Source organism: Tiliqua scincoides, chromosome 4 (genome assembly GCF_035046505.1).
Source record: "Tiliqua scincoides isolate rTilSci1 chromosome 4, rTilSci1.hap2, whole genome shotgun sequence".
Lineage (NCBI taxonomy): Eukaryota > Metazoa > Chordata > Lepidosauria > Squamata > Scincidae > Tiliqua > Tiliqua scincoides.
The window spans coordinates 168,326,482-168,353,276 of NC_089824.1; the positions used below are offsets into that span (position 1 = coordinate 168,326,482).

Genomic DNA, 26,795 nt, shown 5'->3' on the forward strand with positions numbered 1-26,795 from the left:
CTCCTTTTTCCCATAATTTGAGCATTGATTGCTTATGCATCAACACACTGATGCAGTGTCCCAAGCCTTTAAAATGGGATGATACCAGAGACCAGCTGAAGTGCTGAATGGCCAACCAGAGCTTCAAATGAAACCTGGGGTGTGGGGCATGAAAATGATGAAGGTAGAGTGAAAGGCTTCTCTATTTAGATCCTCTAAACGAGAATCTCGGTTCACCAGCAAAGTACGTACATAGTCATTGGTTTCTTTGTCTAAGAGACCACTACTAAAACAATGCTGGGCTCTCATGGCTATGAAGTGACCTCTCTAGGGCACTTCCTTATACCAAACAGAACTGCCTAGAGTCAAGGCTATTCAGAGAACTGATTTCAGATCCAGTCATCATATTCAGGCAGAGGATCCCCATGCTAAGCTTCTTCTGGCTGCTTGTTGCTCTCATTCAGCATAATGTCCTTTTGAAAAATAGAATGGGAAGCCTACTGAGCCTACAAAATGAGCCATAATTCCCCAGGAAAGCAGGGGCAATGCAAGCACACAAGGCCACAACAAGCAGGCACAGTAGGGGAGGGTTCCTCTGAGCTTCCCTGCTGAGGAGCTGGCTTAGATCCTTCAGTTATTGCCTCCCCACTGCCTGGAAATCTTCAGCCGTTGCCTTCTTCCCCACCTCAAACATAGCAAGATTCTCACTCCTTCCCATCAGCCTTCCCTCCTGCCCCCTGTGCCATTTCAGTCCCTTGGGCAGCCCCTTTCAGTCCCAAGCTTATTAACTGAAGCAGGCAGCTGCTTGTGACAATTGCACCAGCTGCTCACCTCCTCCTGGCCCCTGTCAGCAGCCTCCTCATTAAAGAGTGGCTTCTTAGGACTCCGTTACACTAGGATCACAATTCCCTCCAAATCCTGGTGTTTAGGGCACTATGAATGCTAATGGCTGGGATCTTAAGATGCCACAGAATCCAGGCTTCCTGAGAGATGGTGGCTGGTAAGAATGACCCTGTTATCAAAAGCCTCTCTTGAACATTCCCAGCCCCAGTAGAGCCTTTACCCTTCACAGTAGCCAAACTATGGGTATAAACTGCCATCAATAGAATAGTGCTCTTGAGATACCAGTGAGGAAAGCTGGCATAAAATGAGCATCATTCTTCAAGGGTGGGCTGTTCTGAGCACCCCGCCAGCAGGCTTATTCAGTTCGGCACAAAAAGAGTCTTACCTTATTGTAGTAGTGCAGGTGGACAGTGTGCCATTGCCCATCACTCACACCCCCTGGGATAAAGGGGGATACTGTGCTTGTCGACTCTCCTGAGAGAGAGAAGGAGAGAGATGAGATGCTCAAAGAAAGCATTTTGAGGAGAGATTGCACCATCCTTCCACCACCTTCCAGCAGGGCTCTGATAGTCAGCAAATAAACTAAAGACAGTGGCACCAGTAGTATAGTTACACCATGGAAGAAAGGCAAGAGTCAAGAAGAAGCATTGCTAAGGAAGTAAGGAATTGGGTTAAGGTTACTGGGAGCCTGGCAGGGGCAGGATTGCATTGACAGAAACAAAGAGCAAGAGCTGGGTGCTGCTAAGGCTAATAATAAAATGTACCTGCTGAGAAGGTGAGCTGAACTTGCTCCTGCACAATCTCCAGTGCAACGAAATCATGTCGCTCATTGAAGCGCCCATTGTAGAGAAGCAGCCCTTCTCGTTCCTTTGTGGCAAACCTGCCCAAGAGAAGAGAGGGGTGAGCCCTGTGCCCCAGCATCCAGCACCTCAACACTTCCAGCACCTCAACAATGGCACATTCACAACAAGGCTGGCGGGTAAAGTAGAGCTAAGATAACTGATGGCATCTGAACAAATAGGAGCAACCATTCTGTTCTGGAGAGACGTTATAGCTGAAGTGAGGAACTTAATCTGAAAAAAAATAGTTTAGGAAAGCAATAAATGGGGATAGGGGAACCCTTAAATTCCTTCAGTCTCCAATAGTGCTATATGCAGGACATGTGGAACTAGAATCCCACATTCCTACAAACATCTCATTCTCTGACAATATTTACACAGAGAATTGAGCCTCCTGCTGCACGTATATGTGCCACAGGGAGACAGACGTATTTATCAGACAGGCAATAACCTACATGTGATATTTGCATTTCCTGGACAGAGTTACTGAGAAAGAAATGCAAAGTGGCTCTGGCTCTCAACAGTTTTTTTGCTAGGTTGCCATGATTTTCCCAAGTAAAGAAGACTCGCCTAACAAAGGCATTCCTATGTTATTAGGTGTGCTGCTTCCCTCACACAAAAGAGCGTCCAAGTAGGCAAGCTTAGCTGTGATTCATCCTGGCACCCTTCCCCCCACCTCAACACTCCATTCATTAATTTTGACTGTGGGTGGCTGTGTGTGTGTGTAAACAGAGCAACGAACAAGGACTGGGGTAAGTGCAGAGGCTGAGTGCACACAAAAACCAATTTCACCTCTGTCATGCTCTACCAACCAATTATCAGCAAGATGCCAAGATGGGCATTTTCAAATGATTAGTCCCACAAGGATCTCATTGCTGCCTCCCAAAATACAAATCCAAGAGTAGGGACTGCACGGACTTATGACATAAACTACCAGGCCAAAGATGAAGTCTAGAAAGCCAGAGCCTGAATATTTACATGAGCAGAGAAGTACCAGAACTTAGTCAAGTTTATGGAAGTGGGAATCCTGGAGCAATACCTAATTCAGGTTAAATCAGGATCCACAATGAGGATCAGCTAAAGCAGACAGATCACAGCAGCAGAAGGCAAACAGGTCCACACAGATCCATAAAAAGGGAAAGGATGGGCAGGAGGAGGAGGACACTGAACGCTAAGAGACTGATACTCAGGACTTTAAGAAAATGGTATTCTTGGCTACTGATTAGGGCCCTGGTCAAGAATTTTGTTCACATAGTTTCCAACTTACATCCTGCTTCTGTTCCATTTGCCCGGAAGTTAGAATTGATGTAAGTTGGAATGGTGCTATTGTACCTGCATGAAAGCATGAGGCTGGATGGGCTGCGTCTGTGCAAAAATGCCAACATGGCTGTCCTTAAGTTGGGACATCAGTCAGTCGGATGTCCATAATTCAGGGACTACCGGTTTCATGCCCTGCAACAAGATCATTTGTGACAAGACCATTCCTGCTCTGTTTCCCCATCTCAACAGGTAGGCAGAAGTGGAAATACACTACCAGACTGCATGGAGAAGAAGTCATTAAAGTTAAAGGCGATCCATGCTATCATTTTTATGATGTGGTGCAATGTGATGGAGTGACCACAAACTAACTTGGTGGTGTGATGGCTAGCCCTGCGAGAACAATGACATTTTCCAGCGCAGAACAGAGACTTACCTGCCAAACCTTCCAAGTGTGCATTAAACCAGGTGATATTAGCTGGGAATGTGTCCAAACACCACAAGACCAGTTACCAGGGCAAAACAATATATCAACTTGAGGAACATTACTGAGTCAGCACCATAATAAAAAATGTTCATGAGAACTGGTCCCTTGCCAGTGAAACATCAAAGCAGTACGTTCCCTCGCTGGGATACTGTACTATGAAAAGGGGGGATTCACACATGGCACTCACCCTAGGGACCAAAGAGGCAAGAATAGGTCTGGGGGCAATCTCAGTCTATGACCAGCACAAACTTAAGTACAGTTAACTTCCTTTGGTTGAAGGACTTTTATATGTTAATTCTTTACAGTTGTTTCCACCCAGTAAAGCTCAGATATTTGGGGCGCCTTTTCTTTCTGCTTTCTACAAACCCATCTGGTTGATAGGTATTGTACTATATTACATTGAACAGCACCTGGCACCAGATCAGAAATAAGAAGAGATGGAAAAATGAACGCAGGAATTCAAAAATTAGCCTGGCCTTATTCACAGGAGGCATGTGACCCTATCTTCTTTCCATTAGCATTCTTTAGGGGGACTATTCCCTTATATTTTAGAAAAACTGAATAGTCACTTTCATCCTACCGAAAATACTTGAGCTGACTATCAAAAGCTAGACAAGGATGACAGGAGACGGATCATTTGCATATTTTGTACAATATAACATGAAGATGTGAACAGGATCCTTGGCCTTTTGAGGCTATATTGTGATCGGAGGACCTTTGCCCATCTTGGTTGGTAAGATCTGACTAGAAAGGACTGGCAAAGTGGGTGGGAAGGGTTAACAATACTGTACTTCTCAGGGGGAGGGCATGATGCCCCCTTGCCTTCAAGAGGTGGTGGTCTACCCTGTCCTGAAGAAGCTCTCCCTTGAGCCCACTGTACTGAAGAACTGCCAGTTGGTCTATAACTTCCTGTTTATGGGCAAGGTGCTCAAGCAGGGTGCAGCAGCCCAATTCCAGAAATTTCTGGATGAAGCGGATTATCTGGACCCATTTCTGTCCAGCCCCTGGCCAGGGTTTGGAACGGAAATTGTTTGATTGCCCTAGCTGATGACCTATGTGAAAGACTGGATAGGGGGCACCCACCACCATGAGTTCTGCTGGACTTTTCAGCAGCATCCAGTATTATTGACCATGGTATCCTCCTGAATTACATTGCTGGGGTGGAACCAGGGGATATATTTTGCACACTAGTGTACCTGTGCAGGTACAGCTATGATATACTTTTGCACAGGTACGCCTATGGACAGGTATAGCTGTTCCGTCTTTGCTGAGAGAGACATGTGTGCATCTGTGCCTTATTTTAACTCATCCCTTCCACAATTACCTGCCCTTGCCTCCTAAAATAGATCATTCTCCCATTTCAGGACAAGCGACATTCAAACTCCTGGCATAACATGCTTAAATTATGGCGGTATTCACATATGTGCCCGCACACATTTTTTATAATGAAATTTTTAAAAAAAGGAAATAAATTTCATGGAGAGGGATAATTATCTGGCTAAATGTGGGTGGTTGGGGATGGTGAAAAGTTGAAGGCAAGGATGAGGGCTAATAATTAAGCTGTGCACATCTTAGAGAAATGTTAAATTTCCCAGTGGAGCAAAACTGAAGTGTTTTATTTTAAAATGTTACAATACACTGAGAATTTGATTGCAGAATGTGTCCTGCAATAGCAGAAGGGTCAATGCTAAGAACAAAGGTCAAAGAAAGTTGGAAGGGGTCAGGGGAAAAAAATGAGGTGAGGGAAGCATAGAAGGCAGAGCTATCATGCTTCTATCTTGAAAGGGCTGGTGGTTGCAATTCTGCATCTCTACATTTCACATGAGGGTCTCCTGTTGTAACGGTGCAACATTCCCAGGAAGCAGCAACAAATCTACCTCAAAATAAGATGAGAAAACAGCACTGGAAACACTGAATCACAGAGATTTAACTTGTGTGTTCTTTGGAGTGAGACAAATATATGGTTAGATCTATAGACTCAAAAATGCAGAAAAACAGCAGGATGGGACCAGCCCACTTTGTAAGTCCCATTGATCCAAGGGCAGTGAGAGGTCAACCACTTTTGCTTTGGACTCAAAGCTTAGTATTTTGCAGCCCAAGTCAGCTATGAGTCACAGCTCTCCTTTCCCAAAGCTGAACTGAACTTCCAGATTTCCAGAGTTGCTGGGTTACTGGAGCAGCCAGCTCTGCAGCTGGTGGAAAATATTAGGCACATCCTCACCCAGCACCACTCCTGTTTATCAGGACTGCAAAACATGCTTCCCATCTGAGCGATGCAGGCCTTCCCCTCCTGGGTGACCCCACTGTGTATTGCTCTCCAGGGCTGATTCATTACAGGCTGTCAGCACTTGGCAGGCCCACCCCCCAACAGAGCAACAACTGTGACAAGTATGCAGAGCATCAGATCCGGAGCTCCAACAGACCCTTGGCCGGGGACAAAGAGACCTTGGCTGGCTGACTCCTTTGTGCTAGGCTAACAATAGGGATGGAACTGGGCGGATTATGCAGGGTGGGCAAGGCCAGGAAACAAGGTGGGGGGAGGGGCTCTATGATCTAATCTGAGTAGCTCAAGTGAATGCTGTCTGGCTAATACTCCACACCAACAAATGTCCCATGTATGGAAAAAGGGCAGAATGAAAAATGAGTTGAAGTAATGCCAAAACTTTTTAAGTGCTGGGCATTCATCTGAAGGTGGTGCCATACTGGGTACTGTAGTTACCTTAAAAAGTGTTTATACAACAGAGGGAACAGAAAAATACTGGACAGCAGCCCCTGTACATCTGGAAACACAACAGGGCCAAGTCCAGGAAGGCGAGCAGCAAATATGCCCCTTTGAGGCAAATAGTGTGGTATCGGATTCCTGGTGCAGCTCTCCACACTGTCAGTTGTTCTCTTTATCACTAATTGTGCAATCCTAACCCACTTTCCAGCACCGACATAAGGACAATGCAGCTCCTAGGTAGGAATCACACATTTCCCTTACTTTGAGGAGGCCGCCGTGAGTCCCTCCAACTGCAGGATGCAGCACACATCCCATTGGAACAGCTATGCCAGCGCTGGAAAGTGGGTTAGAATTTGGGCCTAAATTGCAAATGCATGAGGAGCTTCCAAAAAATTAGCTAATATTTCTCTGAGGACAGGCATGTAACATTTTGTGCAAACTCTGGCTATGAACCTATCCTTCTTGGAAGCAAAGAAGTATGGACACACAGGTAATTAGGGCAAGGAAGGTCCTCTGATATGTAGCACACAATCTAGTTCATTGTTGGGACAAAATAATATTAAACAATATAGTAGCAGTAGCTGAGCGGAGTTCAGAGAAAAATTGCTAGTCCTCAAGTTTCTGTGGCTGGCCTATCTAAAGCCTGAGCATTTGAAGACCAATTATTGGGCTATATGACTAATACATTTTGTTGGAAAGATAGTTTGTATTTGATCGGGCAAATGTTAGAAACAATATGTATTTTTTAATTAACCTAATGGATTTAGGGACAGGGTTCAACTGTTTGAGTCCTTAAGGGAGGTTCCTTCAATGAAAATTGGTTATTATTTGTTTTGCAATTAATTATTCATGTTATTATTCTTGATTTAGGGTGCTAATTGCATATAAGAACAGATGAGGAAAAGAAAAAAGAAGCAAAGAAAAAAAATAATTTGCACAAGTTAGGAGTAATCCACAGTCAACCACCGCCTGAATCTACTCCCCCCATTCTGCTACCCCCACTAAATTCCACTGCCCAACCCTCTGCCAGTATGCATACACCCCAGGTGTATGGCATGCCCACCCACTTCCTACCTGAGGGTTCTGTATTTTCCTACTAGCCCCTAGAACAAGTGGTGATGAAGCTAGACGTTGTTAGATGAGAAAGTAAGCCTTCTCCATCACCCTTTCATGCACTAATGCCCAGGATGAGGGCCTGTGTGTGTGTCTGTGTGTCTGTGTGTGTGTGTGTCTGTGTCTGTGTGTGACTGAGAGAGAGAGAGAGAGATCTGGGATAGAGCACTGAGCAAAAATTAGAAGTTTCTGATTTTCTGAATAATAAACCAAAAGTGAATCTGATCCAAAAGACCAGAATCTTCTAATATTAGAACCGTCTAATCCAAAGATTAGAATACAGCAACGTCCAGTATGAAAGAATCACAACTAGTAGAAAACAGGGATCTTTAGATCAAACAAAGATCTTTAGATCAAAGAGTCTGGGGTAAACCATCATTAACATTTCTGAGCAAAATGAAGAGTTAGACTGTAAGCGCCCCAAGAATAATTTAATTATACGTAATTTACCTGAAGGGAACTGAGGTGAAGCAACTGCTCATTTATACTGAGGGTTGGACTGAATGATTCTCTTTTCGGTCTTAAATCATCTCAATATCAGGGCTCTGGTTAAGCTACCCTCAGGATATTATGGCAAAGCTTTATGATGTGTTAATTCAAAGAACTGTCTAACAGAAATCAGAGTTTATAATTCACCTAGTCAGATTTTTGTCTGTCTTGTCAAAAGCAATGCTGAGAAAACAGATTCTTATGAATTTTGACTTTTCAGATACAGCAGAGAAATATTAATTACAGATTGGGATTCCCCTCTTTACATTATTAACTTACTGCAAAGATGAAATGATCACAGCCTCTTAAGGCAGACCTAGTGAATCTTCCTAGAAGAGTCTTATTCCTGGAAGCTTTTGTTTGCTTAGTTTAGCTGGCATCTGCTGAGATACAGTGGCTAACTGCGTTATGAATAAGGAAGTACAGTCCATGGTTAAAATCTTGCCAATGCTATGAACTTCCTGGGTGGCCGAAAGCAAACCATCCCCTCTCAATATGGGGAAAGTAACACTCACTGACTTCACAGAGCTGTTGCAGAAATTACAAGATAATGTGTGTGAAGCACTGTGGACACTCAAAAGCACTTGACAAATGGCTACTACTCGAATAGTTGAAATCTTTATAATATGAGAATTCTAGTTAATGTTTGATTTGTTCCTCCACTGACTGAGCTGTAAGTTTGAACTTTTCATTTTACAGTCTTATCTGCTGCCACGTCCTAGCATACAGTGCACCAAAAAGGTGTGCACTGCATGCGATGGTGGGGGAGGGATGACCTGAAAGCAGACAGGAGGTAAGTACAAAACATTTTTACTTACCTTTGCATAAGTCTACAGGCCACCTGTGGGCCTCCTCAGACATATACCTGCCATTTTGGTGGTATATGTCTGAGGACAGAAAAGGGGTGGGAAGGTTTTAAAAAGAGGGGATAAGATCTGGCGTATGGGACTCCCCTGACGCACCTCCCAGTTCCTCCCCAACATGCCCTATTATTTCCCTCTCCACCCATGAACCACCTCCCAGTACCGGCTGACTGGCACTGGAGCAAGTCACCAGCCATGGCAGCAGTCTGTACATGTTGCCACCACTTTGTGACAGTGGCTTGAAAACAATTGCCAGCAGTGCAGTCCACACATCATTGGCAACCAATTTGCAGCAGCAAGACAGTGTATCTGGTGATGGGATTGGGCTACGTCCCTTGCTTTATCCCTTGTTTCCATGATTTTGCCCTGGCCCTGTGTCTGTACCTTTCAGAAAATTCAAAATAAAATACACAGGAAAACAGCACAGCCAACAGCACTATCAGCTCTCCTGATGTTTCATAGTCCCGGGTGCTGTGAACGTTTTTGGAGAAGGGCAGGATTATGCAAGTGGACATGCTAAAGTGTCCCTAAACTCATCCTCAAGGCAAGTACTTACGTGAGGGTGATGGTGAAATGGAAGCGCTGGCGCAACCCCTTGAAGGTGATGAAGGAGTGGGCTGGGAAACTGCGGGTGCTCATCTGGCAGTAAGGCTTCTCGTAGTCTCCTGACAGGCAATCGCACTTGAAGCCACCCACCAGAAGGTTGACACAGGTGCCGCCATTTCTGCAGACCCCTGGGGTGCAGCGGCTCAGCCGAGAGTTCACTTCACAGTTCTCCCCTGCAGGGAAAGCAGAGAAGCAACATTGGTACTTCCAAAGTGAGTCATACTACAAAGAAAGATAGCAAAGGGGTTCAAGGCAGGAACTCCCAAATTCTAAAGCTTTATCCTATTGAACTGCCCTCAGTACATGGTGCCTTTCATGGGCAAATAGCAGCTTCAGGGGAGCCATTTTTGGTGGGAAAATGGTGGAAGGGGAAAGTATCAGATCACCCCTCTCCACAGACCATGACCCCCGGGGCGAATGATGAACAAACACGAGAATACCCATTTTGACAACCCTAAAAACTGCACACAAATACAAACGGGTTGGGCACAGCGCTCATTGCACAGGCAACTGGAAACAACTGTAATGTGTCCACAATAACAGCGTGCAAAGTCCTTTTTCTAAATGTTGTATATTTCATCTTTAAAAAAAACAAACCAGAGGAAGATGGGGTGCCCAGTTAATTGTCAACTATTTTTCATTATTTCATTTTGTGAAACGACCACAAAACCACATTTTGTGAAAGGACCACAAAAGGCTGGTACACCTTCCTTATGAGGAAAGGCTACAGCATTTGAGGTTCTTCAGTCACTCTAGAACAGGGGCGTCCAAAGTTTTTGGCAGGAGGGCCACATCATCTCTCTGACACTGTGTCGGGGGCCGGAGGAAAAAAGAATTAATTTACATTTAAAATTTGAATAAATTTACATGAATTTATTAGAGATGGAACTTATATGAATGAATGAAGGTCTTGCAATAGCTCAAGGCCTATAAAAAGGCTTTGCACAAAGTAAGGTTGCTTTCCTTTCCTTTGCTGCTGCTACTGCATCACAGATGTGAAACAGCAAGCAGTGGAGGAAGCTCTCATCTCACAGCTCATGCGAAACAGTCGCCCTCACAATGAAAGCAGTTGCATCGGGCCAGTGCGGGCTCCAGCATGTATCCAGAGGGCCAGAGGCTAATTGGAGACTGGGGGCTCCCTGAGGGCCACACTGCGAGGCCTTGAGGGCTGCATGTGACCCGAGGGCCGGGGTTTGGGCACTCCTGCTCTAGAACAGCTGTGGGATGAGGGCTCCCTCCACTGTTTCACGTCTGTGATGCAGTAGCAGCAGCAAAGGAAGGGAAAGCAGCCTTACTTTGTGCAAAGCCTTTTTATAGGCCTTGAGCTATTGCAAGACCTTCATTCATTCATGTAAGTTCATCTTTAATATACTCATTTATGTAAACTTATGTAAATTTAATCAAATTTTAAATGCAAATTATTTTTCCCCCGGCCCCCAACACAATATCAGAGAGCTGATATGGCCCTCCTGCCAAAAACTTTGGACAGCCCTGCTCTAGAAAGAAGTCACCAGAGGGGAGAAATGATTGAGACATGTAAAATGCATGGGGTGGACAGAGTGGATAGAGGGAAGGTCCTTTCCCTCTCACACAATACCTGAACCAGGCAACATCCACTAAAACTGACTGGCAGGAGTTAGAATAGACAAAAGGAAATATTTCTTTACCCAGTGTGTAATTTATCTGTGGAACTCCTTGCCACAGGATGTGGGGATGACACCTGGTCTAGATGTCTTTAAAAGGGGATTGGACAGATTTATGGAGGAAATGACCATCATAGCTCACAAGTTGTGATGACAGTACGCAGCCTCTGGGTTTTAGCCCATCTCTGAATGCCCGATGCAAGGGAATGCTAACAGGATACTGGAATCTGGGCGAGTTCAGCAGCAGGGCGAGGAGGCCAGGGCCCCAGACACTGCCCTTCCTCTTCCCTTGAGAAGAGGGCTGCTATCCAGTGTACGGTTTTTAAAAGAACCCCTAAATAAAACAACAAAACAACAACAAAAAAGCTATGCAGTCAGACAGCCAGCAGCAGGGTGGGGGCTATCCAGTGTTCTGCATCGAGTGCCACATGTATGATTATATGCCTCTGGGGCATAAGTCATGGGTGTGTCCTCGGTGCAAGGAGCTCCAGGCTCTCAGGGAACGCGTCCGCTCCCTTGAAGCCTTGGTGGCCGACATGGAGAAGCGCAGGCAGCCAGAGGAGGACCGTGGGGAGACTTCCGGGGACAATCAGGCTTCGTCCCAACCTCAGGCGTGCAGCTCCTCGGCTGCCCGGGTGGGAAGTCTCGGGACTGGAGGACGTCATCCTGGAGAGGAGGGAAACAATCCCCTAGGGGGGATCCCTTCTCCAGGGGATGGGCCCGTATCCGAGCGCACTCGGGATACTCCTCGGCGGGAGGGGGGTCGGGGGCTTCTTGTAGTGGGGGATTCGATTATTAGAAACATAGAGAGGGGGGTTTGCGACGGATGTGAGGACCGCATGGTGACTTGCCTGCCTGGTGCGAAGGTTGCGGACATCACTTCTCGTCTAGACAGGCTGGTAGACAGTGCTGGGGGAGAGGTAGCGGCTGTGGTGCATGTCGGCACCAACGACGTGGGTAAGTGTAGCTGGGAGGTCCTGGAGGCCAAATTTAGGCTTTTAGGCAGGAAGCTGAAAGCCAGGACCTCAAAGGTAGCGTTCTCTGAAGTGCTACCTGTTCCACGCGCAGGGCCAGCTAGGCAGGCGGAGATCAGGGGTCTCAATGCGTGGATGAGACGGTGGTGTAGGGAGGAGGGGTTTAGATTCGTTAGGCACTGGGGAACGTTTTGGGACAAGCGGGGCCTGTACAAGAGGGACGGGCTCCATTTGAACCAGAATGGAACCAGACTGCTGGCGCATAACATTAAAAAGGTGGCAGAGCAGCTTTTAAACTGATCCCTGGGGGAAGGCCGACAGGAGCCGAGGGGCATCCGGTTCGGGACTCCTCATCCCTATGGGATGAGGATGGGGAGGTTAGAGAACAACAAGACAAAGGCAGGGTAGGAGAAGAAATTGGGAAAGGTAGGGTGAAGGGATGTGATAGACGGTTTGGCACAATGAGAGGATGCGGGGACAAAGGAGCAAATAAGCAGCCCATCCTGGGGCATTCCGTGTATAAATGCTTTTATGCGAATGCCCGAAGTCTACGAGCAAAGGTGGGAGAACTGGAATGTCTGGTGACAAGGGAAAATATTGACATAGTGGGCATAACGGAAACCTGGTGGAATGCGGAGAATCAGTGGGATACCGCAATCCCGGGCTATAAACTCTACAGGAGGGACAGGCAGGGGCGTGTTGGAGGTGGGGTGGCCCTTTATGTTAAGGAAGGGATAGAATCCAGCAAAGTAGAGATTGAAGGTGGGTCCGACTCCACCGTAGAATCTCTGTGGGTTAAATTACCAGGCTTGTGCAGCAATGTAATACTGGGGGCGTGCTATCGTCCTCCAGACCAGAAATCTGATGGGGACCTTGAAATGAGGAAACAGATCAGGGAGGTGACAAGGAGGGACAGGGTTGTAATCATGGGGGACTTCAATTATCCTCATATTGACTGGGTCAATTTGTGTTCTGGTCACGATAAGGAAACCGGATTTCTTGACGTGCTAAATGACTGTGGCTTAGATCAGCTAGTCAAGGAGCCCACCAGAGGACAGGTGACTCTGGATTTAATTTTGTGTGGTACGCAGGACCTGGTTAGAGATGTAAACGTTACTGAGCCATTGGGGAACAGTGATCATGCTGCGATCCGTTTTGATGTGCACGTTGGGGGAAGAATACCAGGCAAATCTCTAACAAAAACCCTTGACTTCCGACGGGCGGACTTCCCTCAAATGAGGAGGCTGGTTAGAAGGAGGTTGAAAGGGAGGGTAAAAAGAGTCCAGTCTCTCCAGAGTGCATGGAGGCTGCTTAAAACAACAGTAATAGAGGCCCAGCAGAGGTGTATACCGCAAAGAAAGAAGGGTTCCACTAAATCCAGGAGAGTGCCCGCATGGCTAACCAGCCAAGTTAGAGAGGCTGTGAAGGGCAAGGAAGCTTCCTTCCGTAAATGGAAGTCTTGCCCTAATGAAGAGAATAAAAAGGAACATAAACTGTGGCAAAAGAAATGTAAGAAGGTGATAGGGGAGGCCAAGCGAGACTATGAGGAACGCATGGCCAGCAACATTAAGGGGAATAATAAAAGCTTCTTCAAATATGTTAGAAGCAGGAAACCCGCCAGAGAAGCGGTTGGCCCTCTGGATGGTGAGGGAGGGAAAGGGGAGATAAAAGGAGACTTAGAGATGGCAGAGAAATTAAATGAGTTCTTTGCATCTGTCTTCACGGCAGAAGACCTCGGGCAGATACCGCTGCCCGAACGGCCCCTCCTAACCGAGGAGTTAAGTCAGATAGAGGTTAAAAGAGAAGATGTTTCAGACCTCATTGATAAATTAAAGATCAATAAGTCACCGGGCCCTGATGGCATACACCCAAGGGTTATTAAGGAATTGAAGAATGAAGTTGCAGATCTCTTGACTAAGGTATGCAACTTGTCCCTCAAAACAGCCATGGTACCAGAAGATTGGAGGATAGCAAATGTCACGCCTATTTTTAAAAAGGGAAAGAGGGGGGACCCGGGAAACTATAGGCCGGTCAGCCTAACATCCATACCGGGTAAGATGGTGGAATGCCTCATCAAAGATAGGATCTCAAAACACATAGACGAACAGGCCTTGCTGAGGGAGAGTCAGCATGGCTTCTGTAAGGGTAAGTCTTGCCTCACAAACCTTATAGAATTCTTTGAAAAGGTCAACAGGCATGTGGATGCGGGAGAACCCGTGGACATTATATATCTGGACTTTCAGAAGGCATTTGACACGGTCCCTCACCAAAGGCTACTGAAAAAACTCCACAGTCAGGGAATTAGAGGACAGGTCCTCTCGTGGATTGAGAACTGGTTGGAGGCCAGGAAGCAGCGAGTGGGTGTCAATGGGCAATTTTCACAATGGAGAGAGGTGAAAAGCGGTGTGCCCCAAGGATCTGTCCTGGGACCGGTGCTTTTCAACCTCTTCATAAATGACCTGGAGACAGGGTTGAGCAGTGAAGTGGCTAAGTTTGCAGACGACACCAAACTTTTCCGAGTGGTAAAGACCAGAAGTGATTGTGAGGAGCTCCAGAAGGATCTCTCCAGACTGGCAGAATGGGCAGCAAAATGGCAGATGCGCTTCAATGTCAGTAAGTGTAAAGTCATGCACATTGGGGCAAAAAATCAAAACTTTAGATATAGGCTGATGGGTTCTGAGCTGTCTGTGACAGATCAGGAGAGAGATCTTGGGGTGGTGGTGGACAGGTCGATGAAAGTGTCGACCCAATGTGCGGCGGCAGTGAAGAAGGCCAATTCTATGCTTGGGATCATTAGGAAGGGTATTGAGAACAAAACGGCTAGTATTATAATGCCGTTGTACAAATCGATGGTAAGGCCACACCTGGAGTATTGTGTCCAGTTCTGGTCGCCGCATCTCAAAAAAGACATAGTGGAAATGGAAAAGGTGCAAAAGAGAGCGACTAAGATGATTACGGGGCTGGGGCACCTTCCTTATGAGGAAAGGCTACGGCGTTTGGGCCTCTTCAGCCTAGAAAAGAGACGCTTGAGGGGGGACATGATTGAGACATACAAAATTATGCAGGGGATGGACAGAGTGGATAGGGAGATGCTCTTTACACTCTCACATAATACCAGAACCAGGGGACATCCACTAAAATTGAGTGTTGGGCGGGTTAGGACAGACAAAAGAAAATATTTCTTTACTCAGCGTGTGGTCGGTCTGTGGAACTCCTTGCCACAGGATGTGGTGCTGGCGTCTAGCCTAGACGCCTTTAAAAGGGGATTGGACGAGTTTCTGGAGGAAAAATCCATTATGGGGTACAAGCCATGATGTGTATGCGCAACCTCCTGATTTTAGGAATGGGTTAAGTCAGAATGCCAGATGTAGGGGAGAGCACCAGGACGAGGTCTCTTGTTATCTGGTGTGCTCCCTGGGGCATTTGGTGGGCCGCTGTGAGATACAGGAAGCTGGACTAGATGGGCCTATGGCCTGATCCAGTGGGGCTGTTCTTATGTTCTTATGTTATGTTCTTATGAATCTTGTTGCCTTGTGAGGCATAGAAATCTAGGCATACACAGTGGGCCATTAGCATCCCTTGGAGATCAGTTCCTGGACCCCCGGGGATACCGGTCTCCCTGATACAACCAGAAGGCACTCAGCAACTTCTGCTCATGTCTGGGAGGCAGCGCCTCCCCACACCTCAGAACACCTTTGGATGTGACTGAATGCCACCAGCGCAATTTGGTCTTGCCTTCTGGCTGCATCCGGGAAGTGTTCTGAGGCCCTCCAGCTTTGGGCTCAACATCCTCAGATAAATCATGGCCTGACAGAGCAAGGTTCTTCTTATGTCATTATGAAAGCTTTTATAACGTGTAAATGTTTTCTCTTCTTTTTCAAAAAGAGGTCTCAATATATAAGATGTAGAAGAAAAGATTCTGTATGCTGTCAAGGAGCTGTCTCTATAGAGACACAGCAACAAATCAGAAAGCCCTTGGTTCAAAACTCATTTCTGCCATGAACTCAGGTTGCCTTAGGCAAGTCATTCCCCTCTCAGGACTCTGTCCCTAATATGGAGATGACAACAGTACTGACTATTACATTACTTTACAAAGCTGTTGCAAGGATTTTACCAAAACAATGAATGTGAAACACTGAGCACTTGAAAGCACTATATAAATGCTAAGGACTATTATTTTCTATAGGCTATGTTGATGGTTATAGCAATAACACCACTGATCCTATGGGGAACTGTTCATACACCCCAAAAACTGATTGCAGCTTCTTGTAGAGAACATTTTCAAACTAGTATCAGGGAAAATATCCTCTAATTCAGTGGTGGCGAACCTATGGCACGCGTGCCAGAGAGGACACGCAGAACCCTCTCTGTGCGCATGCGGACCATTGCCCCAGCTGTCCCCTGCCCGCCCCGGCTTACCGCAGGAGAGTAAGGAGGCATCCGGGGGCCATGCCTGGTCAGGGGCAGGGGGGGGAACGGGGCGAGGCCAGCAACCCACTGAGGGGCGCTCCTCCACCCCAAACAGGCATGAGCCTCTAGGCTGCGTGCCTGCCATGGAAGGCTGAGGAGCCGGCACAGCCGCAAAGCCAGCCTCCTCCTGCTTGGCAGCAGCCAGGGCAAAGGAGGGAGGGGTGAGGCCAAGGGGGGGAAGGAACAGACAGCAGGGGAAGAGGGAGATCCAGGCATGCTCCCAAGGCGCCCCATCCAGCAAGGCCATGGGGAGGAGGAAGGCTGTGAGAGGATATTTCTCACATCACCCCCCCTCTGCCCAGCAGCCCAATGGGAGCGCTTCCTCCCTCCCCTGTCTGGGGTAAGGCGGGCAGCTCACATGTAGCGTGAGGGTGCAGTGTGTGGGTGGGCATAGCGAAGCTGCTGCTGTGGGCTTTGGGGCGCCAGCCCTGCACGTGGTGCTGGTCCTGCCTTACTAAGAAGTAAGTCTCATTGAAGTCAATGGAACTTACTCCCAGGAAAGTGTGGATAGTGTTGGACTGCCAGACCCCAATCCTATGCATGTCTACTCAGGAGTTAGTCCCGTTATAATGGGGCTTGCTCCCAGGAAAGAGTGCCTGGCATTGCAGTCTTAGCGCCTGCTCCTGTGCATGTCTACTCAGAAGTAAGCCCCATTACAGTGGATGAGGCTTGCTCCCAGGAAAGAGTGCCTGGCATTACAGCCTTGGAGCCTGCTCCTGTGCGTGTCTACTCAGAAGTAAGCCCCATTACAGTGGATGAGGCTTACTCCCAGGAAAGAGTGGCTGGGATTGCAGCCTTGGAGCCCGCTCCTGTGCGTGTCTACTCAGAAGTAAGCCCCATTAGAGTCAATGAGGCTTACTCCTAGGAAAGAGTGGCTGATATTGCAGCCTTACAGTTCACTTCTGTGGGTGGGGCTTTTTAAAAAAAAATTTTTTTCTTGTTCGAGAAAATGAGCAGTGGCAAGTTCTTGCAGCCACCCCCTCCCTGCCAATATTTCTTTACCCAGCATGTAATTACTCTGTGGAACTCTTTGCCACAGGAAGCAGTGATGACAACTTGCCTAGATGCCTTTAAGAAGGGATTGGACAAATTTCTAGAGGAAAAGTTCATTACGGGTTACAAGTCTTAGTAGGTAAAAGATGTCAATGTATGAGTTTTTTCTAAACTAAAACCTCAGAATTCAGGTTAAATTGCTGTGTTGGCACTTTGCGATAAATAAGTGGGTTTTGGGTTGCAGTTTGGGCACTCGGTCTCTTAAAGGTTTGCCATCACTGCTCTATTTCCATCTGTATTAGCTTGCTTCTTCCAATCAGTTCTGGTTCTGAATTCTTTCCTCCATCAACGTGTTGTGTCATTTGAGGGCTGAGCCATCCTTAGTTTAGTGACACTTCCAAATCCCCCACTTTGCACTGGCACTTGAATACAAAGATATACAGCGACACATTGAGCCCCTGATACACAGAAGTCAAGAAGGGCTTTTATCTCATGTGGAAGGCAATCAAGCTCACAGAAAATGCTGCTCAGCCTCACTGCTTCAGCAGGCACTCCCCTGTGCCTGTTGATTCCAAAGTGTTCAGGTAAGCAGACTGCTGAACACCAATAAAGCTGAAAAGCCTGCCACATCTGAAGCTGCTATGGAGAGTAAAGTATAACGTCAGATGGCAGACATGATTATTCTTCTTTCTATTAATAGAGTGTCATAAGGCCCTTTCTGGAGAAAAGCTACAATATTACCCATCAGGTCCACCCCCAACAAGGTAGGATTCGAAAGTGTATGGTATAGTCCAATGGTTCCTAAACCATGCACCACAGTGCTTCAGGGTACCATGGCAAATTCACAGGGGCACCGTAGGATGTCCCTGGTGACCTCTTCTTCCTGGCTCTCCTGGGCACAGACATCTTGCATTGCATGATATCTCTGGCGATCCTAGGTGGTGGCAATTAGGGGAGTGAGGAAGAAGAGGCTGCCACAAAAGAAGGGCACCATGACCACGGTAAGTTTGGGAACTGCTGATATAGTGCAACAGATGAAAAGGTTTTAAGAGACAGAGGTCTTTACTCAGTGACAAAGCACACACTTTATATGCATACAGTCCACATTCAACTCCTCCTAACTCCAGCTGAAAGGATCTTGGGTAGCAGGGCTAGCAAAGACCTCTGCTTGAGCCCCTGGAGTATCACTGGCAGATCTGGTTAACCAGGTGAACCAACAGGCTTTATGTATATTCAACTGCACCTTCCAGGATGTCCAATGATTCCCATAAACTTGAATCTGCCTGCTCAACCATAGCAGCTCAGCCAGCAGCAACTGGAGGAGCCATGTCCTCAGGTATACTACAGCAGGAAGGTTGAGACAAGCAAAAAGGGCAGAGGTGAATGCAAAAATGAGGAAGCATATGTAGGACCTTTCTAAGCAGATGGGTCCTTAGTTAGATAATTCATATAGAACTATTGAAGTGCAAAGCATGTTATAATCCTTATCTTTATTCATCCTTACTCCAAACCCTGTGGGATGGGTCATTAATATTCCCATTTTACAGAGTAACAGCTCAGGATAAGAGGATGGCTTCCTGAAGGCCAATCAATGAATTCATGACTCAGCAGGGATTTGAAGCCAAGTCTCCCAAGTGCAAGACCAATAAACATTCTATGGACTGGTAAGATGAGAACAGATGGAAAAACAAAACAAAGCAGCAGCAAGATGAAAAATGGCAGAAAAAAGCATCCAGACAGAAATAAGTAACCAAACTAGCAAACTCAGCCAGAACATGGTCAGAAAGTTTAAAGCTGAGATCTTAAACTTGCTTACTGGAGAATAAATCACACCAAACTTGTTGGGATTACTTCTAAGTAAAGATGTTTGGGATTCTGCTGCACATCTGGAGTGATCATAACCTCCAGGTTTTTTAAAAGGTTAAGTAATAGCAGCCAGGTAGTAGGGAATGGGGAACGAATTGGATTGAGGACAATTAAAAAATTGGATTGAGGACAATTTGAAGCTGCTGTTGTCCCATGAGGGGAAATGAGAGGAACTTATATAGTTGTAGCTTTGGGGAGATTTTAACTGGGAAAATGGTACTCACTTGATCCCAGTGCCATGGTTCTGATAGGATTCTTCTCCATGCACATACCACAGTTGCTATTTCATTCTAAAGTTTTTTCCAGTCACCGATTCCCAAACATCACATGCGGTTGTTCTTATGACAAAACCATTACACATACTGTATATAAACAATGCATGAGGGAAGAGCAGGACTGCATACAGCAGGCGTTCATGTGCCTCCCATGCCCTGGAGTCCACATATTCGGCAGAACAACGAAAAGGACAATCTGTCAGCAGCTTTCAAACTTACAGGGAGTTTGAGCCCCACTGTAAGTTCTTGCGGGGGAGGGAGGGAGGCAGGGACACAAACTGTGTCACTGTTGAGGGGTGCAGGGGCTTGCCTGGATTCCTCACAGCCTATAGCAGCCTCCTGGGGGTGCAGGGAGCCCCGCACCAGCCTCCACAGGGCGGAGGCACTCAAAATAAGGATTGCAACCCATTTCTGGTTTCATGATCACAAACCGCAAGAGGGTCACAATCATTATTTTGACATTTTCCACATGTTGGGGAGCCCACATGTTGGAGAGTCCAGGCAAGCCCCGAGCCCCTCAACGGCAATGCAATTCTGGCGATTGCGTCGCTTCCTCTCTCCCTCCCTGCCCCTTAAGGGGGTAGAGGCAGGGCTCTCTGGCTGGGGCTTTCTGATGATTGAGAACCCCAGTTTGAGAACCACTTGTCAATGTGCTTGCATGCAGTTGTATGTGCATAGGTATTCCATACCATCAGAAAGACTGAGTGATTTGGATTCCTGATGACAAGGAGGACCTATGTGCATATCTAGGCACCCCATTTTGAATGACAGAAACAGGTCAAAAGAAGTGTGCACATATGGGAAAGTGATGACAAGTGCAATCTTGTTCTCCCTCCACACCCTCAGTATACACACAGAAGGGTGGTACTGAATAGGTCTATAATCTACCTGGGCCCTAAGTAGGACCTTGAAAAAACCTGAAAGGAAGAAAAAGGAATAAGGGAAGAGATTATCAATTGCAGACGCTACAAGTTATGAAGCAGGTGGTAGTATTTTACATAAAAGAAGGCTGAAGAGAAAAGAGGAAAGAGAAAGGCAGGAGTAAGAAATTGCAGTCTAAATGAGACAAGGGGCATGCCATTATTTTAACACAGAAATGAGTCTCAGAGGAGTCTCAGAGATTCCTAAAGTGGAATGGGCAGGAAATCTCATGTGGTAACAGAGTTAAATGAACACATCATGCAAATTATCTCCTCACCACTAAGTGAGATTATTGTTTAGGCTGAGTTTGGCTGTGGAACAGGGCAAATATTCAATCAGAGCATGCATGAGTTGGAGGCCACAAGTACAAAAAGATACAGATATCAATGAAATCCTTTTAGTATGAGTGACTGGGCACTGAACTGTGCCTTTGGAGAAAGAAAGGGAAAGAAGGGACCATATTTTAGTTGTGGATTTATCCCTATACAATGGCAATTGCCAAGAAACAGATCAAGTTTTTAAACTGTTTGCAATATAAATTAATTGACGACGCAACTGCTTTGGTGTTGCAATAAATATGTCTGTGGAATGATGTGAGATGACAGTCAGACTCACAACTGGGGTATTTGTCTTTATTATTTTGTCTATCAAATATTTTAATACAGCAATTGAGAAAGGGTGTCCAAACAGGCGCAGAACCATTGCCCTGCCTTCCAATCTCCATCTGCAGTTCAGATCAACAACAGAAGAGGTGTTAGTCCAGGAGAAGGACATCACATAACGTAGATGCCTTTAAAGCCTACATACACTCTTGACCAAAATACTCTAACCATTGCTGACACAGAAGTCCCATTCCATCCAAAGAAGAGATTTTTCACTCATTCATTCATTCCACCTTTATTGGCATAAACAAGGGATTTTTCACCATGTTTAAAAGTACAGTAGTTCAACTAGAAAAGAAGAATAGTCAAGCTAAGGAGCAGCTATCAACTCTGGCCCCAAATAATTGTGGGAGTAGCCAAAAAGTTTATTTTAACAATGAACTTTCAACATGACTAATATTATGCCACTCTTTGGATTTTGACTGGATGGGGAACACATTTGACTTGATAGGCAGCACTGGGGCAATACCAAATATCATAAGATCTATGGTAAGTAGTCCTGAGACTTAGCAGCAGGACTAATATCAGTTTCCACTGTATTCTCAGAAATCAGGCTAAGACTGGCTGTGGTTCATATTTCCCACCAAAATAGAACATAATAACATATAGCTACTAAACCCACCTTAGCACTATAGTGAAAGGTGTGATTTCCCTCTCTGTTTGTTCGCATACATATATGGACACACGCTGGTTTTCAAAAATGTCATTTTTACCATACTTTATCCAGATTTAATCAGTGTTCAGCTGTTAAAGTATAGCCTTACTAAACCAAAATTGACTCCCCAGAGTTCTGCCAAACTTCAGTCTGCTTCAGTGAAAAAGTTGACTAATCAAAAATTCAGAAAACATTGGAGAGCTCCTGGAAAAGAACAAGCACACCCCAGTAGTACCCACCCACATGTTGTTATGTGCCTTTGATAATAATGGAAACTTAAACAATAGGATGCTTGACAGCATCTTCAAAGAAATGACACTCACACACAAATTGTGTGAAGTAAACAACCAAGATCTCTTTCCCTGTGCAACTAACAATCTAGAGCAGTGGTTTTCAAACTTTGAGCACCGGGACCCACTTTTTAGAATGAGAATCTATCAGGATCCACCAGAAGTGATGTCATGACCGGAAGTTACATCATCAAGCAGGAAGATTTTGAACAATCCTAGGCTGCGATCCTACCCACACTTACTCAGGAATAAGTCCCATTTACTATCATTATTAAAAGTGTATACATAGTAGCCTGCTAAAAGTACAGATGGGTAACATTTCCCCAAATGCAGCTACTGCAGACACTCACCTATAAGTCGACACCACAGATAAGCCGAGGACATGTTTTGAGCCAACAATCATGGACTTTTCTATGACCCTCAGATAAGTCGGGGGTTAAACTTAGGGGGGTGTCTGACTATAGATTTTACCCAAGGCCAGATCCTGAAAAATAACCTACCACTAATTGTTACCTAAGAACTGTAGTCTCTAATTTATTAAAAACATAATAAAAGATCATAAGATACATTTTTATACTTTTTAAAATTCTGGTCTTCACCACCTTTTTGTAAACACTATCAGAGTAAGTGCACTGTAAACAACATACCAGTAAAACAGTGGTTCCCAACCTGATATTCATGTACTCCCAGGGACACTCAACAGGACCTGTAGGGCTACTTGAAAAAGAATGGAATAATGGCAGAAAAAGGCAGGTCGTGCTCCGGAATGCTTTGCAAGGCTAGCATGGCAGGAAGGAAGGTCGCTAGTTGGCCATGAAAGCCCCACCAATAGCTAGTTTTTGGTCATCAATTCAACTATGAACCAGTGATTGAAAACCAGCACAGTAAAAAAGTTGAAACATAATATGGAAAGTGATCAATCACCCAGAATTTATCAGCACACTTCTGGTGCAAAACAGTGCAAAGGCAGAGTCTTCTGTTCTTCAAACAGATGAAAAGAGAAAATATGTGATGAATACATGAAGTGTGGGCTTTCATATGGGAGAGATGAGGGCTTGTATTATTAATTACAAACATTTCGCTAATAGGAAGGGTACAATTTATGGAAATGGGCTGCCAAGGGATAGGCAAGTGAAAAAGGTTGAACCATGAATCACATTCACCTTTAAGGTATCTGGTGTGTTAAGCCAGAAGCTCTACATACAGCATATAACACATAACTGGGAATGTGCAATTCAATTCACAGCAGAGAGATGCAGCTGCATATATTTGCAGCCCTTTTTACTCAGAAGTAGACCCACTGCTTTCCATGGGTGTTATTCTTAAGTAATGGTGCACTGAATTGTAGCCTAGGAAGGAGGGTCCCATCCTGGTGTTTCAAAAAACAGACCTGCTTTGCAAGCATTTGCCAAGCAGAACCAGGCTGCAGAAGAAGGAAGGAGATTAAAATGTTAACTTTGGCTGGAATTTCCCAGTTGAAACAATCTCTGCCCTTCCTGCCTGGTGCCTGCCTGCTGCTTGAGAAACTTGGCACCTGCGCTTGGTGCTTGAGAAATGAAACTTTTCAAATTTGAAAGGCTCTGCCTTCTGATTGACCCGGAGATCAGGCAAAGTGAGAATCAGAACTTGATTACTTGGCAAAAATTTCACATACTATACGTGAGTATCTACGGTACATATCAGGGTAGCATCAAGACTAATAAATTAAAAATAAAATATTCAAATGAATGGGGACCCACCTCAAATTTGCTCATGACCCACCTAGTGGGTCCCAACCCACAGTTTGAGAAACACTGATATAGAGGACTAATAAGTTAGGTAGACCTATTGGCGCATTTCTATTATCACCCTTGGTTTAATTTTGTTTCATTTCCAGACTCCCAGGGCATTAGAATGGTTTGGAGATTCTATAGGAGTCTGCAGATTTAAAGAGGAAGCAGGAGGACAAAGTTGAGATTAGAGGAGAAAAGATTCTGATATCTAAACAGGCCAAGTTTGTAATTTGTAAATACAGTAGGAAGAGTTAGGAAGTTTTTCTCGGGACTGTGCATACTGGTGCTCAGAATGAAAGGAGATGAAGAAAATTCTGCATCAACGTAACCCATATTCATACTTCTGTGTTCATTTATTGCCATAGCCTTAAGCCATAATCCGAATTCAGTGACAAGAAAGATTAATTCTGCAGTCTATATAAATTAAGCTACTTTGCATGTCTTTGTTTAATTTACATAATTTATTCTGCTTCTGTCAATCATGGTGAGGAACAAGGAGCTAAGCAGGGCACCAATGTCTGCCTGCCTGTAGCAGGAAATCCAACCCAAAACTACTCTCCCCTCTCCAGTACCAGCATCTGAGATTTTACAGGCACTGCCTGCACCCTCTTGGCTATCTTTAATGCCATAGGGACTAGAAAACTTCCTAATAAAGAGTAAGGATAAGTTTCTCAGGAAGCCAAATCATGTGACATTTGTGTAGATTCACAAAATAGACCCAGCCCTGCTATTTCCTAATAATAATAATAATAATAACTTTATTTCTACCCCGCCTTTCTCCCCAAAGGGACTCAAGGCGGCTTACAACATATTAAAAACAATTTAAAAAACAAATAAAAACATATTAACACATACTAAAAACAGCAGTCAGAGTAAAAATAGGTAAAAAGAGCATAGAGCAGCAGCAAGTCATAAAAGAATCAGGCCTGTAAAAAAATATTAAAAGATGTTAAAAAGATGTTAAAAGGCCAAGAACTCAGAAGGCCTGTTTAAACAGAAGGGTCTTCAGGCCTTGCCGAAAGGTCTTAAGAGAGGGAACCATTCTTAAGTCAAGGGGAAGGGAGTTCCATAGCGTTGGTGCCACTACTGAGAAGGCCCTATTTCTTGCAGCCGCCCCACGTACCTCCCTAGGCGGCGGCACTTGTAAAAAGGCCTTCTCTGATGACCTGAGAGGGCGAGCCGGATTGTACGGGAGCAGGCGATCTCTAAGATACCCTGGTCCAGAGCAGTATAGGGCTTTAAAGGTCAATACCAGCACCTTGAATTGGGCCCGGAAACGAATGGGCAGCCAGTGCAGCCGCTGGAGAAGCGGACTGACAGGGTCGAACCGCCTACCTCCAGTAACCACACGGGCTGCCGCATTCTGCACTAGTTGCAGTTTCCGAACCGTCTTCAAGGGCAGCCCCACATAGAGTGCGTTACAGTAATCTAATCTCGATGTCACCGAGGCATGGATCACCGTGGCCAGGTCTGCACGATCCAAGTACGGCCGCAGCTGGCGCACCAGCCGAAGCTGAGCGAAGGCCCCCCTTGCCACAGCCGCCACCTGGGAATCCAGGAGCAGCTGCGAGTCCAGGTGGACCCCCAAGCTGCGGACCTGCTCCTTCAGAGGGAGTGCAACCCCATTCAGCGCAAGCCGATAGTCCATCACCTGCATCGAGGATTTCCTAACCAGGAGAGCCTCTGTCTTATCCGGATTTAATTTCAGCTTGTTAGCCCCCATCCAGATCCTCACTGCCTCCAGACAGCGCTCCAGGTCCTCAACCGCCACCCTGGAGTCTGGAGGAAAGGAGAGATAGAGCTGGGTGTCATCAGCATATTGATGGCACCCCACTCCAAACCCCCGGATGACCTCTCCCAGCGGTTTCATGTAGATGTTAAATAGCATGGGGGACAGAATTGAGCCCTGTGGCACCCCGCATCTCAAGGGCCAGGGTGTCGAACAGGCATCCCCCAGCACCACCATCTGGAACCGACCCTCCAAGTAGGAGCGGAACCACCGCAAAACAGTGCCTCCAGCTCCCAACTCGGCCAATCGGCCCTGAAGGATACCATGGTCAATGGTATCGAAAGCCGCCTAAGGTATTTCCTAAGGTATACTTTAAATCTAATCTTTTAGATCAGGGGTGCCCAAACCCCGGCCCTGGGGCCACTTGCGGCCCTCGAGGCCTCTCAATGGAGCCCTCAGGGAGCCCCCAGTCTCCAATGAGCCACTGGCCCTCTGGAGATTTTTTGGAGCCCGCACTGGCCCAATGCATCTGCTCTCAGCGTGAGGGCAACTGTTTGACCTCTTGCATGAGCTGTGGGATGAGGGCTTCCTCCACTGCTTGCTGTTTCACTCTGTGATGCAGTAGTGGCAGCAAAGGAAAGGCCAGTCTTGCTTTGTGCAAGGCCTTTTACAGGCCTTGAGCTATTTCAAGACCTTCAATCATTCATATGAGTTCATCTTTAATATAATTTACGTAAACTTATGTAAATTTATTCAAATTTTAAATGTAAATTAATTATTTTTTTCCCCGGCCCCCGACACAGTGTCAGAGAGATGATGTGGCCCTCCTGCCAAAAACTTTGGACACCCCTGTTTTAGATTATAACTTAAATCTAATCATTGTTTTTTAAGCCAATTATCTCTAGTCATATCCATCACTGCTGCCTTGTGACAAAGTCCTGTACTCAGGGTGACCATACACAATGGAGGACAGAGAGACTATACCTTTAATCATTGTATAGAAGAAGGAGTTTTGGCAAGTGAAGCACATGAAGGGTTTTAGAAAGCTGCACCTGCCAAAATTTCCACTTCTATACAATGGTTAAAGGTGGTGGTTCTCAAACTGGGGTGTTGTGACACCCCAGCCAGAAAGCCCTGGACTCTGCCCCTTTAAGGGGGGGAGGGAAGGAGAAGGCAGCGATGCAAACCACTGGATCATGCTGCTGGGGAGGGGAGCAGGAGCTTGCTGCCACTTACCTGAGTCCTGGGGTGCGTGGAGCCCCTGCGCCAGTGGGCTTCCCACACTGCGGAGACCTTCAAAATCGCAATCACAACCACATCTGGTTTCGCGTACACTGCAGAAGGGTG

The 26,795-nt window shown here is 46.0% G+C and overlaps 1 protein-coding gene across 1 annotated transcript in view; it reads right to left on the minus strand.

Moving 5' to 3' along the window:
• Nucleotides 1-26,795, minus strand: part of CELSR2 (cadherin EGF LAG seven-pass G-type receptor 2) — a 107,115-nt gene that overhangs the window by 36,072 nt on the left and 44,248 nt on the right. The window contains exons 3-5 of the mRNA XM_066623682.1: nt 9,149-9,371; nt 1,587-1,702; nt 1,208-1,296 (exon numbers count right to left, since the gene is read on the minus strand). Of these exons, the coding sequence (XP_066479779.1) occupies nt 1,208-1,296; nt 1,587-1,702; nt 9,149-9,371 (428 nt within the window). The remainder of the gene's footprint in view (nt 1-1,207; nt 1,297-1,586; nt 1,703-9,148; nt 9,372-26,795) is intronic.